The sequence below is a fragment of the Oryx dammah genome, unplaced genomic scaffold, assembly GCF_014754425.2.
Source record: "Oryx dammah isolate SB20612 unplaced genomic scaffold, SCBI_Odam_1.1 HiC_scaffold_19, whole genome shotgun sequence".
In the NCBI taxonomy this organism is placed as follows: domain Eukaryota; kingdom Metazoa; phylum Chordata; class Mammalia; order Artiodactyla; family Bovidae; genus Oryx; species Oryx dammah.
Genome location: NW_024070203.1, coordinates 20,684,399 through 20,703,822, shown reverse-complemented (window position 1 = coordinate 20,703,822; position 19,424 = coordinate 20,684,399). Strand labels below are relative to the sequence as shown.

Below are 19,424 nucleotides of genomic sequence, written 5' to 3'. Positions count from 1 at the left end.
CTTTCTCCTGATCCTTCCACAGCCTGCTTCCTCTCTGCCTTTAGTCTCCACTCAAGTCCTGGCTCCTCAGGGACCTTCCCATTGACCCCATTTATAGAGGCTTCTGCCCCAAGCTCCTCCCTATCACAAACCCCTTTGTTCCTCCTCCGAGCACTTCTATCTGAGCCTATCTTGTTTGTTTGTTATCATCTCTTTCTGCCAGAATATAACTGCATGAGAGGAGGATTCTGTCTTTTTGCTTCTCAGTAATAGTTAAATAGTGGCCTCTAAAAAGATATGTCCAAGTCCTGACCCCTGGAACCTGTAAATGGGACTTTATTTGGAAAAACAATCTTTGCAGATGTAGTTTGGACTTCGAGATGAGGTCCTCTTGAATACAGAGTGGGCCCTAAACTCAGTGACAGGTGTCCTTACAGAAGAAGGAAGATAGGTGCTTAAGACACAGAGAAGAGGTCCGTGTGAAGATGGAGGCAGAGACCGGAGGGATGTGTGTACAAGCCAAGGAATTTGCAGCGACCAGCGACCCTCAGAAGCAGGGAGAGAGGTGTGAGATGGAGTGTCTCAGAGCCTCTAGAAGAACCAGCCCTGCTGATCTCAACCTTGATCTCAGACTCTGCCTCCAGAAACAAGAGGGAACGCACGTCTATAGCTTCAAGACACCTTCTACGTCACCTGTTTCCGGCAGACACCGGAAACACCTACAGAACCCTCGGCTCTGATTTATATAGAGTGGATTCTCAATGCATAGATGCTGAATGAATGACTAATATTCCGAATCTCACCAAGCGCCTGGCAGGGCCCCCAGTGCACGCCAGGGACTGAGCATTTGGCCGTCAGGAGTCCGCCACCCTGCCTCCCACGAGACCCACCCACAGCCCCGGTTCTCACCAGCCACCAGTTGTAGGTGTCTTCCTCCAGGAGCGCGTTCTTGGCCGTCAGCAGGGGCTGCATGGACCGGTTGAACCGCTCGTCGAACCAGGAGGAGACCCTGCGTTGCCCGACGCAGCGAGTACAGGTACAGGGCCTGTTGGAATACTTCATGAGCTTCTTGAAGTTCTCCGAGAGTTCGTGGACCATCTGCTTGGGGAACCAGGTGGTGGCCAGCATGGTGTGAGAATAGTTCAGGAAGAAGGAGGTGAGGAAGATGAACAGGAGGAGGAGCGTGAGCACCTTGAGAGTTCTTTTCCTCATGGTCGCCTTTTCTGCCTTCCTGAGGGGGCGGGGCAGGGATGGGCTGGAGGAAACCAGGCCTAACTGGGGAAGAACTCCCAAGAAAGAGCCCAGAGATAGAGGCTCAGTCGCAGGGCAGGACAAGACAGGGACGGCCAGGGAGATTTAGAGCCTCCTGACGGCCACGGCTGCAGGCTGAGGGCCACTAGGCTGTGCGGGACATCCCCTGCAATACTCAAAGGCTAAGTGGACCACTCGTGGTGGGTTGGCTCTGCTGGCGTGCAATTTGTTTCTTCAGGAAATAAAGTGGCCTGTTTCATCAGCAATCTTCAAACAGCCGATAACGTCTCTTGATGAAGCTTTAATCAAGACTTAATAACCGTGATTTCCTTTCCCATCCAAGGGGGTGGTGGTGACAGCCCAGGGTCCCTCGGAGGTGAAGATGTTACAGGAAAGGCCGCGGTGCAGGACAGAGGGAAGCTGTTTCTGCCATCGCCCTCTGGAAAGGATGGTGCGTGACAATCCTTAATTAGAACTGGGTCTTACCCATGCTGTCACCAGAGATGTGGTGGGGAAGCAGCTGGCTTGATGAAGGCACTGGGGGCTGTCTGTCATCTACACAGAGAAAGAGGAAGAAAACAGCATGAATGTCTATTCCCTTCGTTTCTCTCTCTCCACTTCCTCCATTTCTGCTCTGTTGCGACACCACCGATATGGCAGGTGACAATTTTTTAACCTTTTGAACTTCAAGTGTGTGCATGTGTACAGTGGGATGTTAATACCTATTGTGCAAGGTTGCCAAGAGACACGGAAGGTGTCCCCCCCACATCTTCCCTGCACCCAGAACCTAGTACATTGAAGCACCTGACCAAAGTTTGTGAAATGAGTTAATAATGCACGTATGGTGCTGGGCACACAGAGCTTGCTGAGCACAAGCTACTTTCTCTCTCCTTCACTCTCTTTTGGATTCTGAAGTTCAACAACAACCAAAATGCTACTCTTAGAGGGTAGCCCAGACTTCTACCTGGCCCAGGTTCAAGTACTGGTTTACTAGCTGAATGGTTTGGGGCAATTTATTCAACCTTCCTGACCCTCAGTTTTCCCTTCTGTAAAATGGGACAATAATACCTCCACTTATGGGATGGGCCATGAAGATAAGACACAAGAGATTCAGGCTCGATCCCTGGGTTGGGAAGATACTCTGGAGAAGGAAATGGCAACCCACTCCAGTATTCTTGCCTGGAAAATTCCATGGACAAGAGCAGCCTGGCAGGCTACAGTGCACAGGGTCACAAACAGTCAGACATGACTGCACACACACACACACACACAGACTTTCCTTTGCCATTTTCAATGTATGAATGGATATTCTTGGATGAGCCACTAAGAGCCAGAGAGGATGGTGCATTTATGCATATCTAATTCCTCAACTAACAAAGTATATTGTCACCCAGATAGGGGTCTCCCAAGTTATCCAAAGAAGAAACTGAGATTCAAAGAGATTAAGTGGCTTTGCCCAAGGTCATGGGGAGAGGAAGAAGTGAGATCTGAGTCTGGATCCCAGACCTTCTGAGTCCATGTACCTGGAGGGGCTGGGGTACCAAGAAGAGGGCAGGAGTGTGCCTTGGATGGACACCCTGTCCGTTAATTGGGCCGCAGATGACCATACTTGGAGGGATACAGAGAAAGCTGGGAGCCATTTATTCAGAGAAAGCACACCGGGACGCCTCAGAGACTCGTAACACAAGTCCCCACAGCTCCCTGGCTTTTGGGCTCCTGCACAGCACAGCACAGCTGTGGTCACACCTCTGCACTTGAACCTGACTCCCTTTGGTCCTTGCTGAGCATATGCCCCTGTCTCTATCCATCTGATCAATTACCTTCGCCATCCCAATGTGTAGGCTGTCAACCAGCTGTATTTCCGCGCCCCCCCCGCCCCCCCCCACACCCCCAGGGAAGTGGCAGTGAAAGGAAGATTGACTACTTTCTGGTAGAAAGAGGGGCAGTTCAAAAATCCGATTAGACCCACAGCGCTATCCTGGAGATAGCCAGGGGACAAGACATGTTGTTCCTACTGCTTCCTCGAGGCCTCAGCCCAGGGGCCAAGGTCTCCCCATTTGCCTTCTGCTCCACTTTGTACTCGTCGTGACACCGTGACTTGTATGGAGAACCTAATGGTGTGCAAAGCCATCCCTTCCAGCCATCCCCTGCTCCCTCTGTCCAGCAACCAACTCTGTCATCTGAGTCAGATTAACCTGCTTATCCTCAAGGGCGGGCTCTGATTTAACTTGGCAGGCAGAGGGTTCCCACCCCTCCTACTGCAGTAATTGGTCCAGGGATGGGCACTCAGCCTAATTCATCTGGAGTGAAACTCCTGACTTTTGCAGAGGAGGGGGGAAAGAGACGTTCTTTGGCTTTGGCCAGTTTGCTGCTTGGATGTGAGGTCTGGAGTTGTACCAGACACTTAGCTCCCTCACTGGAAGAGGCGATTGGTGTTAAGTCCCTACTTGATTATGGCTGCCACCCTCCCTGGGCCTTGACTTTTCAGTGACATCAGAGAATAAATCCCCTTTATTGTGTAAAGCAGACTGCTTGTAACTTGAAGCAACATGACTGATCCACAGGTCACAGTTGTTCTGGCCTCTGGGCACCCAGCCTGGCCGTCCCTACCATCCAGAAAATCCACCCCACCCTGCTTGGCTCCCTTGACTCTGGGAGGGAAGTCTGCCCGCGCCTGGTCTGAGCGGAGGCCTCTCCTGGCTTCCACTGCATCCTGGCTCCTCTCTGCCTGTGCTGGGTGCTTGTCTGTCTCCTCCCTGAGCTGGGCGCTCCATGAGGATGGACACTCAGTCGCACTCATTGTCGTGGCCCTGACATCGGGAACCCACAGGGTGTAAAGGGATGCAGACGTAAATGAAGGGAAAGAGCCACCGAGTCAGAGGAGAGAGCTGGGCCAAAAAGCACACGCTGAGTCTGAAGACTGCGATTCTCACCAGGCTGCTCAACCCCATTTGCTGTGTGACTGTGAACAAGTGCCTGACCCTCTCTGAACCATCCCTTCAACTGGAAAATGGAGCTGACAACACAGATTCTGCCCACTTCTTGAGGCTATCAACCAAGGTACGATCTATCCATTCAACTGATTCACTCAATGCATATTTGCCAGGGCCCTGTGCTGTGCCAGGCTTTGGGCTGGGTGGCAGGGATCCATCATGAAAGATTCTAAAGTGGGAACTTCCCAGGCACCTGCAAGGCCCCAGCACCTTTGGAAGAGAGGATGCTGGTGTCCTGGGATCCGAGAGGGGCATGCATGTGGGTGGGGCGGAGGGTATGCGGGATTCAGAAGCCAGGATCAAGACTGAGTGTCTCTGAGCAACATGGAGACTCACTGGAGGGTCTGACTCACAAAGTCTCATTACATTTGTCTTTGTAATGAGCAGAGCCCATGATGCTCTTATGAACTCTGTATCCTGATGCCAAGGACATCAGTTCACTGAAACATAATTACTGAACCATGTTGATCAAATACAACTGTGAATGAGAAGCTAGGTCCCTTACAATGTCCCAGCTCCACGAGAGGTATTAACATTCTACCCTGATGCTGGAGGGAGGGGGCAGTGAGCGTTGGGACAGAGGGCAAGGCCCAGCTGCAGAGGCAGGGGGGACCGTGACACCCTCCTCCCATCCATTCATCTGGTACATCTTGGTAGCTGCATCTCCGAGGCCAGGGTGCTGGTTCTAACCCCACCTACCAGCAGACCCTTCCAGGCTGGTACCCTCAAAAGCCCTCGAACAAAACTGCCGTGGAAAAGTAGGAACAGCCCTCCCCCCGCCCTCCTCCCTCCCACCTTCTCCCCTGCCCCAGGGAAGAAACAAAGAATGCGTGACTTCTGTTCTCTATTAAGTGAGGCAGCCTGCAACACATGGGGAACGCCAGCCAGGGCCCCTGAGATGGGACCGAGGCCAAGGCGCCACGGGCCAAAGATCTCCCTGAGCCAAGTGCACAGCAAGGAAGGCTGGCTACGCCTCCCCTAACAAGGACGAGGAGAAGGAGGGGAGGAGGACCCAGCTCCCAGTGCTGTCTGCAGAGAGGCAGTCATGTCTCAGCCACGGACAGGAGTTCTGGGGGATGCACAGAGGAGGTGCACAGAAAAGATGGATAATTTGGAACGGTGGCTCAGAGGGTAAAGCGTCTGCCTGCCACGCGGGAGGCCCAGATTCAATCCCCGGGTTGGGAAGATCCCCTGGAGGAGGAAATGCAACCCTCTCCAGTATTCTTGGCTAGAGAATCCCAAGGACAGAGGAGCCCAGTGGGCTACAGTCTATAAGGTCGCGAAGAGTTGGACATGACTGATGAACTTCACTGGGGGACGCACAGAGGAGGTGCGTGTCACGGTCCTACAGGGTCACCCCTCAAAGTTGACACAAGTCAAGCCCCTTCAAGAACTCAGAAAGGATTCCCCGAAGGAGGGTCCCTAATGAAGCTACCCTCCCCTCCTCCACCCCCAACAATAGGGAGATAGTGGTGATTACCAGCCACTAAGAGAAGAACTGCTTCCAGTACTTGGCAAACCAAATGAATGGACAGATTGGGTTTGTGAATGTTTGGTTAACGCCTGCTAAACTTCCCGCTTGGGAAGATCCCCTGGAGGAGGGCATGGCAACCCACTCCAGTATTCTTGTCTGGAGAATCCCATGAACCAAGGAGCCTGGTGGGGTCACAAAGAGTCAGACTCAATTGAGTGACTAAGTACAAACTACACGGTAGCTCTCACAAGGCTGGGATGTTATACTAGCTTTCTGCATAGCTTCCTGCCCTACGTTGGCTGCTGAAGTGACCAAGTGAACACTAGGTTGCTGGTAATATTCACACTTCTGATAAGGAGTGTCCTCCATGGGATCCTCAAGTCAACTGGGTGAAATAAGCCAAAGGAGCCACAGGGTCCTGAAGTCAGACAGAACTTAGACACAACATCAGACATGTTTCCCTGAAATGAGAAACCGAGGTTCAGAGAAGGCATGTGACTTGTCCAAGGTCGTACAGCAAGATGCCAGCAAAGCCGGCACTTTGCTCCAGGCTCCTGCCTCCTCCTGGGCTGTCCTCCTAAACACAGCTAACTGTTCTACTTCATTGGGACCTGCCCTCATGGCCCTCATTTCTTTTCTTGTCATTTCTGTGGGTTTCAAATCTGTCATCTTTCTGACTTCCTGAGATGGACACTACCTTGTCCATCCTCTCTTCCGCTGTGTCTACTCTGTTTAAATTATATACTACATTTATTCCAGTTACTGTATATTTTCAGTTTTAGAATTGCCACCTGAGTAATATTTTAAATAAGTTCCAGTTTTCGGGTGAAAATCTGCACCTTGTCACCTGTCTGCCTGCAATGATCCATCACGGTCATTTTAAAACCATGTCTTGCCCTCATGACATCTGGAGATGAGGGTCTATTTCTCTTGTCTGTTTTCTCTCCTTATCTCTCTTTGGTCATTTGGTTCTGTCTCCCAGCATGCCTGGTTAACAGTGGACAGAGCACGGGCCGGAAGTGTAGCAGCTGAGGGCAAGGCGGTCCTTAGACAGGAAGGAATCTGTTTGCCCCTGGAGGCAGGTAGAGCACAGGCACACTCCGCCTGTCCCAGCTGGTGATCAGACAACCAGGCTGCACAGCCTTCATGATGACTAGTTATTCCTGGCTTGCCCTTACTTATAAGGAATAGCCTTTCTTTTTTTAAGAAAAATATTTTATTCATTCATTTTTGGCTAGGTCTATGCTTTGCTTTGATAGGCTCTTCTCTAGCTGTGGGCTTCCCTGGTGGCTCAGACGGAGAGTCTGCCTGCAGTTCGGGAGACCCGGGTTCAATCCCTGGGTCAGGAAGATCCCCTGGAGAAGGAAATGGCAACCCACTCCAGTACTCTTGCCTGCAAAATCCCATGGACAGAGGGGCCTGGTGGGCAAAGTCCATGAGGTCGCAAAGAGTCAGACACCACTGAGCGACTTCACTCTCTCTTTCTTTCTCTAGCTGTGGCGAGTGGGGGCTGCTCTCTAGCTGTGCTGCACGGCCTTCTCACTGCAGCAGCCACTCCTGCTGTGGGCTTCAGAGTTACAGCTCCCAGGCTCCAGAGCACAGGCTCGGTAGTTGTGGCACGGGGGCTTCTCCCACGGAGAAGGAAACGGCAACCCACATCAGTATTCTCGCCTGGGAAATCCCTAAGGACAGAGGAGCCTAGTGGGCTACAGTCCATGGGGTCCCAAAGTCAGACACAACTTAGAGACTGACTACCATGCATGGATATTTGAATTGCTTCCACCTTTAGTGGACTATTGAGCCATTTTATTGGTGGCTCGGTGGTAAAGAATCCACCTGCCAATGCAGGGGACCCAGGTTCGACCCCTGGGTCAGGAAGATCCCCTGGTGTAGGAAATGGAAACCTACTGCAGGATTCGTGCCTGAAGAATTCCATGGACAGAGGAGTCTGGTGGGCTACAGTCTAGGGGATCATGAAAAGTCAGACATGGCTGAGTGACTGAATACATGGGCTTAGTTGCTCCACAGCCTGTGGGATCTTCCAGGACCAGGGATGCAAGCAGAGTCTCCTGCACTGAGCCACAAGGAAGCCCAGGGCATAGTCCTTCTTAAAGGGAAGCTGGGAGGCTACGAGTTTGGTAGGCATGCCTCTTCCATGTACTCTCTCACTTCCAGTTTCTCTCTCCCCTATACTGTGAGACTATCAAAAGCTCAGTCTAGCTTTTCAATCTCTCAGCTGCTGTTTTCAGTTTGTTTCCTTAGGCTCTGGTCCCATGCAACTTAAATTCTGCCAAATGCCTTGAAAGGAATAAAAAAGGTGCAGAATAATGGCCCTCTTCCTGAGGTTTCTGTTGCTTTGCTTCTTGGCCCCTTCATTTTAGCTGACCTGGGAGTCCTGTACCCCATTTTTATTTCGTTTCATTATTACTATTTTTCACTCCTCACCTCTTGAGACTGCTCAACACTGAGCTGCTTCTCTCTGCTTGTCTTCTGGAGCTGCTGGTCACTGGACACTTGGAATCCATCTGTTCTGGTTCTGTGCCGGTGGATCACGGCCAGTGGTTGTTGGAATAAAAAAATGGCCCAGACATACCTGGGTTCAAATCCCAGCTCTTCCTATTCCCAGTTCTGTTCTCAGGGGTAAGGCATTGCAGCTCTCTGACACTAGGTTTCTGAATCCACAAAGTGGGACTGTGTGCGTGCTCACTGATTTCAGTTATGTCTGACTCTTTGTGACCCCATGAGCTGTAGCCCACCAGGCTCCTCAGTCCATGGAATTCTCTAGGCAAGAATACTGGAGTGGGTTGCCATTTCCTCCTCCAGGGCAATTTCCTGACATAAGGATCGAACCTGCATCTTCTGCATTGCAGGCAGATTCTTTACCCCTGAGCTACCAGGGAAGTCCACATAGTGAGACTCGTAATGCCCGAAGGCAGGGCTGCTGTGGGATAAAGGGATTTGCACAAAAGCGAGCAGCTTGGTTTGAAGGCACAGAGCAGGCACCTTATAAATGTCCGTTCTCTTCCCTCCCTGAGTTTCAGATTCCTCATTTGTAAAAAGTCCAACAGATTCCCTGGCTTGCCTTACTGGCGGGGTTATTTAAAAGACTGAGTGAAATCAGGCATGAAAGAACAAACCGGGGGAATGAGGAAAATGATGATTCCGACTTGCTTCATTAGCTGCTTCCATGCGTCGAGGGATGGGACAACCAGCCCTTCACTTCTTCCTGCTCTGCTGGCCAGGACCTCTGAGGATCGGCAGGGAAGAGGGTCCCAGAGCAATGCATGGGCTAGAGTGTAATGGGTATCTGTGGTCATTCACGGGGCCCTTCTCTCTTCAAAGGGTTACCTGTTGGAGCATTAACTTGTGTGCAACATGAGGGCTTTTAGGGCATCCTGAGTCTTCCTGCTTGCACGGTCCCTGCCGGCTAGCATCTTCTGGACTGGGGATTCTGTCTCTGCTCTCTCCTCCGCATTGTAGGAGCTGGAAGGTTAGAAATGACACTTCCCAGCTTCCCCTGACCAGGGGGCTCTGCAATAACAGAGGATAATCAGCACGGAGGTAGGCTTGTCCTCCTTCCTGTGGGGGCGGAGGCTGCTCTGTGGACCAACCCCTCTGCCTCCCTCCACCTTCCAGTTTGCAGGGCATCTCCACACTCTGAGCTGGCTTTTTTTTTTTTTTTTTGAGAGTTACTTTTTAAATTTTATCTTATTTTTGGCTGTGCTGGGTCTTCATTGCTGTGCTCAGGCTTTCTCTAGCTGTGGCGAGCTGTTACTTTTTGTCATGGTGCACACATTTCCCGTTGTGTGGCTTCTCTTGTTGCAGAGCAGGGGCTCTAGGGAGTGGGCTCAGGAGTTCCGGTGCGTGGGCTTAGCTGCCCCTCGGTATGTGGGATCCTCCTGGAGCAGGGATCGAACCCGTATTCCCTTCACTGGCAAGTGGATTCTTAACCACAGGAGCACCAGGGAATCCTTGTGATGGCTTCTTGTGGCTTCCTGGCCTCTGGGCTCCAGCCTTCAGCATCAGGACTTATATACCTGAGGGCACGGCTCCCATCACCTTTCTAATGTCTGTCTAAGCCCCAGATCCTCTGAACCAAATCCTTTTGAAGCTTCTGCCTCAGTGACGCTTCATCATCACCTGGGGATAAGGCGGTGCCCACCTCACGGGCTTCCCTTGTGGCTGGTAAAGAGTCCGCCTGCAATGTGGGAGACCTGGGTTCAATCCCTGGGTTAAGAAGATCCCTTGGAAAAGGGAAAGGCTACCCACTCCAGTATTCTGGCCTGGAGAATCCCATGCACAGAGGAGCCTGGCAGGTTACAGGGTCCATGTGACCACGGGGTCACAGTCGGATGCGACTGAGCAACTTTCATTTCACTTCACACTTCACACACGCCTCACGGGGCTGGGCTGAGAAAGGCTCCAATCAGTGCAAGCAGAGCTCAGGGGTCTGCGCCCAGCACACAGTGAGCACTCCCTGAATGTTGGGCTTGACTTCTGACATCCTCCAGCGGCTTCTGGTTTCCTGCAAGGAGGGCCATCTAACACCCCCACCCGGCCCTCTCCTTTCTGCCCACTTCACTGAACAGACATGGAGACTGAGCTCAGAAAGGGGAAGCAATGCATCCAACGACACATGGCAAAGTCCAGAGCCGAGAGGGGAGCCAGGCGCCTGACTCCAAGACCGCCTGGATCCTTAGAAGGAAGCCGCTCTGTTCATGCAGCTGCCCTGGTATGGCTGTTTCCACACTTGCCGGGGGCAGGAGGGTGGAGGGCGTCACAGGCTGGGATGGACAGGGAAAGGAGCCAGCAGGGGCTGAGGGGGCCGCATCAGGCACTGATTAATCTGTCATCAGGGGACATCACCTGCTTATGGAGGCTCTCCCTTTGCAGACCCTGTTTACCCACAGTACTGGACAGTCACAGTTCTAGGGCTGGGTACCAGCTCCATCTTTCAGAGGTGGGAACAGAGGCCCACAGCTGTCAAGGGACAGAATCCCAAGGAGCTGGGGTACTGGGAGAGGGGGAGTGCAGCAGGTGGGGGCCCTGCCCTGAGCCCCCCGTGACGTCCGAGCTGAGGGAGACCGACAGTGACCAAGCCACAGCAGCAACATGAGGATCTGCGTGCAGCCAGTTCGGGGCCTGGCAGAGGGCAGATGTGACCTCTCCTCTCCCAGCTTTTGCTTCCTCCCTGGTCAGCATCTCCAGGCCAGCCCCACCCTCTGAGTCACACACAAAGTTGGCAGCCAGGCTCGTGTGGCCCAGCCTGGACCTGGACTAGCTCTGTATATGTCTCTCTCTCCCCTGGCTCAAGAAGGACCAGCCTTGGCTGCAGCCAGACCCAGATCGCTCCAGAAAACATCATCCAAGAGCAGCCCAGCTTGAGTGAGGTGAGACCTGAGAGATGGCTTCAGGGAGAGGCAAACAGGCTGTGACGATAAGTAACACAGAAATCCTGCCTGAGTTGCCAGCCTGCCAGCTGGCCATATAGAGTTCACACTTAGACTGCAACGTCAACCACAACTACATCATCAACTCCTGCCTGAGTCTCCAGGCTGTAGGTCTGCCACTCGGATTTTGAATCTGCCAGCCCTGCGTTGCATGTTGTTGTTGTTTTTCAGTCGCTAAGTCATGTCTGACTCTGCGACCCCACGGATTATAACCTCCCAGGCACCACTGTCCATGGGATTTCCCAGCAAGAATACTGGAGTGGGTTGCTATTTCCCTCTCCAGGGGATCTTCCCAACCCATGGATCAAACCCGCATCTCCTCCTTTGGCAGGCAGGTTCTTTACCACTGAGCCACCAGGGAACCCCATGCCCCCCACCACCGCCCACCCACATGGCATGAGCCGATTCCTAAAATTTAATCTCTCAATATACACACACATCTGTTGTATTGGATTTTTTCCTCTGGAAAACCAGCTGTTACCCTTTGCTTCGTGTGATTGAAGAGAGAGCTGGGGGTGAGTCGGGGGCCCCCTAAGAAAGTGGTAACGGCCAGAGGACCACAGGATGGGCCAGTAACTGGGCAGAGAGGACAGGGGCCTCCGGGCAAAGGAAGCTGCAGGTGCAAAGGCCTGTCAGGAAAGCAGATGGGTTGGCAGGAACTGAGAGAGACGGTCAAGCCGAGCAGAAACCCAGAGAGGAAGATGCAAGATGGGGTAGGGGTGGGGGTGGGTCAGGCAAGGACTGGAGCCACATACCAGGGGGCAGGGGAAGTCTCTGCAGGCTTTGCAGCAGAGGGGAGGTCAGGCTCTGGAGGGTCCCGACTTGCCAGTCTTCTGGGTTGGGGCGCCACAGGGCACCTCCCACGCGCAGCACCGCCCCTGCCCAGCAGGCCCTGGGTTCCTGGAAGGGTCGAAGCTGTGTGGCCCGGCCTCCCGGGGGCTCGGGTGGTGAGCTGGGCACCTTGGCTTTCCTTACCTCCACTCCTGGCACTCTGCTCTGTGCCCAGGGCTGCCCTGGGGCCTCACCCGTGAGCTCCCATGCTGGTTGGCTCTGGGCCGTGTGGGCACAGACAGGAGACTGAAAGGAGGATGGGGGCTGAGGCCAGACGCTTACGGCTCTGGCCCCTCCCGACCCCCGGTGGGGCAGCCTAGACCTGACGGCCTCTGGCTCCTGTAAATGGCCCTCTTCATGCGATGGCTCTGTTTGCGGGTCTCAGTCCTCTTCAGCCCCAGGATGAGAAACACCCCATGGTTTTTCATCCCCAGGGGCCACACCATGCCCTTGAGAATCACCCTGGCATTCACCTGCCCTGGGTGGCCCACTCTGAATGGACCCTGTACATCCTGCAAAGATCATCCCCTGTAGGCGTGGTCCGCAGGGAGCCCCCCCCCCCATGGAGCCCCGCCCCTACCCCTTCTCTCCCCAGAGAAACAGCTGCTTCAAGAACAGCCGGGGCAGCTCGGAGGGCTTTTCAGGAAGTTGGCTCAGGCTCTTTCTGGAATCCTCCCAACACTGCTCCCAACGCTGCCCGGGACCCACCCATCAAGAAGCCTCCTTGTCCTCCTCCGGCCAATGAGACAGCCTGGGGCAGGGACAGCACTGGGGTAGGCGTCCCTGTGGGTGCCATGCAGGCTCCAGGCTCACCAGATTCCAGGTTCCACTAGGGGGCACCCTAACAAGCCCTGCCTCCAGGCTCCCAGGGTAACACCCACCAGCTTCCTCCCAACGCTGCCTCCTGCTGGATAACAGGTGAGTCACTGGCCCAGGCCCCTTTAGCCGTTGACTGCTCTGGGTGGTACCTGGGATTTGACCCCACCCACTCCCGAGGCCCTTTCTGTGAACGATTCACCGGCTGTCTCCCACTCGTCAACTCTCTGACTTCTGCTGGACTTAAATATCCAGGTATCAGACAGAATCCTCATTGTTTTTTCTGCGGACCAAGGCTTTTGAGCTGTGGTGTTAGAGAAGACTCAGTCCCTTAGACTGAAGGAGATCAAACCAGCCCATCCTAAAGGAAATCAACCCTGAATACTCATTGGAAGGACTGGTGCTGAAGCTGATGGTCCAGTACTTTTGCCACCTGATGCAAAAAGCCGACTCGTCAGAAGAGACCCCATGCTGGCAAAGATTGAAGGCAGGAGGAGAAGGGGTGACAGAGGATGAGATGGCTGGATGGCACCACTGACTCAATGGACAGGAGTTTGGGCAAGCTCTGGGAAATGGGGAAGGACAGGGAAGCCTGGCGTGCTGCAGTCCACGGGGTCACAAAGAGTCGGACACGACTGAGCGACTGAACAACAACAAGGCTCATAGAACATCCCTAACCAGATCTGGTGGCCACAGGGAGTGACCTTCATCCTATCTCCCCGTCTATTCATGCAACCCACCCATCCAGCTGTGTCAGTATCTGACGCTTTCTTTGCTGGACACCTGGCAAGGCACCTAGAGGCTCTCCAGGGTGGACACCCTTCAAAGACATGTGGCTTCTTAGGGACCAGCCCGGGTGTGAGTGAGACAGTCACAAGTCGTCTGCGGAAGGTAGTATTATCATCACCTCCTTGGTACAGGGCAGAGCTATGGTCATATGACCATGGAGGAGCTCTTCAATGCCACCCTCCTGGCTTCTCACCTGGGCACGTGAGGACACCTGTAACACCTCACTGAGCACCACCACCTCTCTTCACTGCTAGATAGTGAAGCCCGCCCATGAGGAGCCAGCATCACGAAGGAGGGAATCCCAAGGTCCTCAGGGATTTGGAAGCGGCAGGTTGGTAACAACCGAAAGGAGGAGGGACACAGCTTCTGTGGAGCATGGAGCTGGACCTTGAACACAGCAGGGGCTTGGGGCTGATGGAGGCGATCGGAGAGGTAGCAGAAACCAGGTGGCTTACAAACAGTGAGTTGGTGGAGGTGGTGGTGATGAGGGGCACAGTTCTGGAAAGCGAGGTGTCCTTAGGAGTGACTGTGGTAGGTGGGGGCCCAGTGATGGAAGTCTGTAGGAATGCAGACTTTGGGATAAAGGCAATGGGGAGCCAGCGATGGTCTGTGAGCAGCAGAAGGCATCCACACAACCAGCACGTGGAGCCTGGACTGGACAGTGTGCACACCGTGCCCCCTGGAGTCTGGAGAGCAGCCCTGCCTCCATCTTGGTGCCTTGGGAAACCCATTTTGGGGGACTTCACTTTTCTCCATTCCTTCCTGCAATGACTTTGCCCATTTCCTGCACACCCAAGAAGTGCGGCAGCTTGAGGGAATCCTCTCTAGGACTTGTGAATTTTCCTCACCCTAGTACCTCTTGCTTGCTCCTGTGTTGGGGAGCTGGAGGACAAAGCAGAGGTTCCCGGACGCACCAGCTGGACTTCAGAGCAGGCAGTTTGGAGAAGCACCCGTGAGAAACATGATTAACCAGGATTAGGGTCATATGAGAAGGAGCTAGATCAATTTTCATGCTTTGAGCTGCACAAAAGGGAATTTAAATCCACAAATCTCCTTATGTGTGTAGACTGAGGGATGCTCAAATCGGAGTCCAAAGACATGCACACGAAATCCAAAGTGTGTAATGTGGTCAGGAATCTCAGGAGTCGCCCTGTGTAGGCACCTCCAGGCAGACACCAGGTCCCAGAAGAAAGGGGTTTCCCTGCTTTGGGTGGCGGAGAAGTCACGACAAAGGAAAGGTGATTCAGAAGGGTGAAGCCCCCACCACACCCTCATCTCGGGGGTCTGCCCTTGGTTCTAAAGAGCTGGGGGTTCCCTGACTTCCTCCCAGGCCTCCTGACTTCAAGGGGAGATCTGAACTCTAATGATTAACAAGGGGCATCCAATCAGCTCCTGAAGGGGGTTGAGGGGATTGATCTCTGGTGACGCCCAGAATGAGGGTTCAGATTGCAGGATAAACCCAGTGGCCAAAGAAGCAAGAAGCCCAGCACCCACCTGTGTTCGGAAGTCAAGGGTCAGAGGACTGTCATGGTGTCCAGTGGGGTGACTGGGATAAAACTGGCCCAGCTCCCCACCCTTGGCCAAGCCCCGTTTGGGAAGAGAGGAGGGGCTGCTCTGTGTATTCAACCCTGCAGCACTCTGGGCCCAAGTCACCCAGGTGGGGCCCCCTCCCAAGCCCTGAACTTGGGGAAGGAGGGACACCTTGTCCCCTTGATGAGGGGCTGTGCAGCTGTCCACCGGGAGGACTGAGAGCAAAGGTGTCTGAGCAGATGCACAAGGATGGTGTCAGGGGCTGCAGCGAGCTCCTGGGGCAGCTGAGATTAGGCAGCTTGCAGGCAGCAGAGGCCCAGCAAGCCGGGCAAGAGCAGACCAGGGACGACCTGCGCACGTGGAGGGCGTGGCAAGAGTCCTCAGAGCCGGGAGCAGCAGGGAGGCTTGGAGCCATGGGAGAGGGGAGTCCCCACGTGAGTATTCCCCATCTGCTCCCACAGCTGGTGAGTCCCAGAGAAACCAGTGCTGGTGTGTGTGTCAGGGAAGGGGCAGGGGACCTGTCTCTAACATCCACAGCTGTGCATCAGGCACCAAGCTGGGCGCTTCTCCCAGGCCGTGAGGGGGTGATGCTGCCTCTGTCAAGGTCAAGGCTGAGGGCTCTTGTTCGAGGCCACCTGGCCAGGGATGAGCCTGAGATGCAACCGAGGGTCAGAGCCTTCCTGAGGCTGCCGTGCCTGTGGGAGGCCCTGCCCTGCATCTTAATCCCCCTTGGGAGATGTGAAGGATGTCCACAGCCAGGTGGCCGTCTCCCGCTGCTGGAGTTTTGGCCCCTTGGCCTTGTATCTCACTCTGTAATTAATGAATGCCATCTACTAATAATAAGTGCTCATTGTCCAAGGCCTTATTTGACCAAAGGGGCTCAAGCAGTTAAAGCACACGATCATGGTCAGCCATCGGGCAAGCAGGGGATGGAGACAGAGAACTCAGGCCAATTTCTGTTTCCTGTGAGGGAAGTAGAAAGAGGACAGAGGGCTGAAGTTCCAAAGCATGATTAGCTATGTGACGAGCCACCCTGACTACACTGATCCTTTGTGTGCAGAATCGGAACCATAAAAACCCAAGCCTTGGAAATGAGACAGAGACGAGCTGTGACCTCCACAGGGGCCAGTAGCCTATCTGACTCCTCCTCTGTATAGAGCCTGTTAAGAGCAGACATACCTTGTGCCCTGACTGTGTGCTGAGTGTACCTCTCAGGATTGGTCTAAGAGCTAGCTTTCTTCCTGTGAACTTACTAAACCTATTAATATGCCCATTTTACACATAAGGAAAATGGAGGCTCAGGGAGGTTAAGCCATTTGGCCCAAGGCTGTACATGTGGAGAGAGGGACACTAAAAGGTGATCTAGCATTCAAGAGCCTGAGCTCTGCACCTAAGCGTCTACCCCCCAGCCTGAGCTGCTCTCACAACTGGAGTGCTAGCTGGAGCCCAACACCCCTACTGTGGGCGCATCCATGCTGCCTGGAAGGTCACACACCCACTCACCCCTACTCCCACTCCCCCTCCTCCCTACAAAGTGCTCACAGCTACTACCCGTCTATGCAATGGGAGAGGCGAGTCAAGCAGAAAGGCAGGAAAGAGTGAGCTACGCCGACCATCCCCTCCCAGATGGTGAATACTCCCCTTGTGGCCACAGGTGCTTGGGGACAAAGCCGTTCTGCTCCAGCTCCCCAGGCTGAGGGCGGGAGACTGCAGGGTCTGTCCCCGGTTGCCCATCAAAGAGCCTCCCACTTGGGGAGCGTGGCACTTTGAAACCCTCTCGTTCTGCCTAATTTGCTTTAAAGCACAGACTTCCTTTCATCTTTTCCTGAAATGCCACGGTGAGAAGCAGGCTTTAAAGAGGCTGGCTGCTGCCCTGGGGTTTCAGAGGCTGGCCGGGGTGGCGGGTCCAGGCGTGTCTTGGGGTCTGGTGGAGCGTACCTGACACCAGGCAGGGTCTCCATCCGAGAGTCCCTGCGCTTCTATTCTGCCAGCTGGGAGACCTCACCCAGCCAAGGGGCAATGCGCATCCTTGTGTTTGAGTATCCTGAGCTGACACAGGGACCACTGGAGTTTGTGGGAGGGACACTGGGGTAACTACAGCCCTCCTCAGATATACAATGCAGGATAAGAGTGATGGATAACGAAATCAAGCCTGTTTTATGGCAAGACAAGAAAATTTTCCTCTGGAGAAAAATTTAAACTCAAAGGTTATCTTTGTCCATGTGGGCCTGCTCCTTCCATTATAGTGTGCATTGTGCGTCCCTATTAACCAGACCATCTTCCTAACCTGGGGATCGAAAACCCAGGTCTCCCGCATTGCAGGCAGATTCTTCACCATCTGAGCCACCAGGGAAGCCCAACTAACATTTTCATTTTAGTGTGCGTGTTGCACATCTGTATTGACCAGATCTGCTTAAAAGATGGGAGGTCCTGATCGCTCAGAGGGTAAAGAATCTGCCTGCCGTGCAGGAGACCTGAGTTCAATCCCTGGGGCGGGAAGATCCTCTGGAGAAGCAAACGGCAACTCATTCCAGGATTCTTGCCTGGAGAATCCCATGGATAGAGTCTGGTGGGCTACAGTCCATGGGGTTGAAAAGAGTCACACACGACTGAGCGACAACACTTTCACCTTCTTTCACTTCCTTAGAAGATTCCTCCTTCATCTCATCAAGGGCCACCACATTCCTCAGGAGATAACCTTTCTTCTTAATCTTGTGAGGGTTCACGAAGACCCATAACCCATTGCTTGCTTTGGATGTATAGATCTGGATTGTGTAAACTGTCCATAACATGTCATCTGACGTAGAACTTTTTGTCTCTAAAACGTGTATAACTGTGCTCTGACTTCTAACATGAGGAATAGTCCTCTGAGCTTTCTGAAAGACTGTCTCCTGGGTTATGATCCTCCTGCCGTGCTAAGTCGCTTCAGTTGTGTTGAAGAAGAGTCAGTTCTTCACATCAGGTGGCCAAAGTATTGGAGTTTCAGCTTCAGCATCAGTCCTTCCAAAGAACACCCAGGACTGATCTCCTTTAAGACAGATAAGATGGATCTCCTTGCAGTCCAAGGGACTCTCAAGAGTCTTCTCTAACATCACAGTTCAAAAGCATCAATTCTTCAGCTCTCAGCTTTCTTTATGGTCCAACTCTCACATCCATACATGACTACTGGAAAAACCATAGTTTTGACTAGATGGACCTTTGTCGGCAAAGTAATATCTCTGCTTTTCAATATGCTGTCTAGGTTGGTCCTAGCTTTTCTTCCAAGGAGCAAGTGTCTTTTAATTTCATGGCTGCAGTTACTATCTGCAGTGATTTTGGAGCCCAAGAAAATAAAGTCTCTCACTATTTCCATTGTTTCCTATCTATCTGCCATGAAGTGATGGGACCAGATGCCATGATCTTAGTTTTTTGAATGTTGAGTTTTAAGCCAACATGTGATCCTCAGGTTGGCTTAAATAAAATTTTCCATTTCTTTCTTAGATGGACTATTGATGATGCTTTTTTTTTTTTTCGTCCACTGGGGCAAGATCTGAAGAGGCGCTGCCTCAGCTGTTTTCTCTCTTGCTCTATTCTTTTGCTCTCTGGGAACCTGACCCTTTTCACCTTCACGTCCTCGCTTCTCCCAGTGAATGACCAGCATCTTTATCAGGGAAGATCCTGGCAGGTGAATTTTACACAAGTGTCTGCATGTGTGCTGTGAACTAGAGCTGGAACTCAATTTCAATTTCAGTTAAGAAAGAAATAATCCAAAACCTAGAAGGGTGAATTATCAGGGTGAGTTTGCTTCCTCACATTAATGCAAATAAGTACATGGTCTTCTGATTCAACATATATGCCTAGGTGCTTATTTCTTTCCTATTTTACAGGTAGATAACAGGTGTAGAGAATAAGTGCCTACTGATAAGCCATGACCTAGGAAATGGTACCAAGAACCTTCACTCCCTTTTGTTTCCTGAACTCAACCTCTGAAATTATTGACTAAGTTATGTTGCTGTTATTGTTCAGTCGCTAAGTTGTATCCCACTCTCTGTGACCCCATGGATTGCAACATGCCAGACTCCTCTGTCCTTCACTATCTCCCAGAGTTTGTTCAAATTCATGTCCATTGAGTTGGTGATGCCATCCAACCATCTCATCCTCTGTCATCTCCTTCTCCTCCTGCCTTCAATCTTTCCCAGCATCGGGGCTTTTCCAAGGAGTCAGTTCTTCGCATCAGGTGGCAGCCAAAGTACTGGAGTTTCACCTTCAGCATCAGTCCTTCCAATGAATATTCAGGACTGATTTCCTATAGGATTGACTGGTTGGGTCTCC

The 19,424-nt window shown here is 52.7% G+C and overlaps 1 protein-coding gene across 2 annotated transcripts in view; it reads right to left on the bottom strand.

Annotated features, from left to right (window-relative positions):
- ST3GAL1 (ST3 beta-galactoside alpha-2,3-sialyltransferase 1) overlaps nt 1-19,424 on the bottom strand; it is an 87,332-nt gene that overhangs the window by 15,140 nt on the left and 52,768 nt on the right. For both annotated transcript variants that reach the window (XM_040262085.1, XM_040262086.1), the window contains one exon: nt 889-1,785. In XM_040262085.1, the coding sequence (XP_040118019.1) occupies nt 889-1,191 (303 nt within the window). In that variant the 5' untranslated portion in view covers nt 1,192-1,785. The remainder of the gene's footprint in view (nt 1-888; nt 1,786-19,424) is intronic.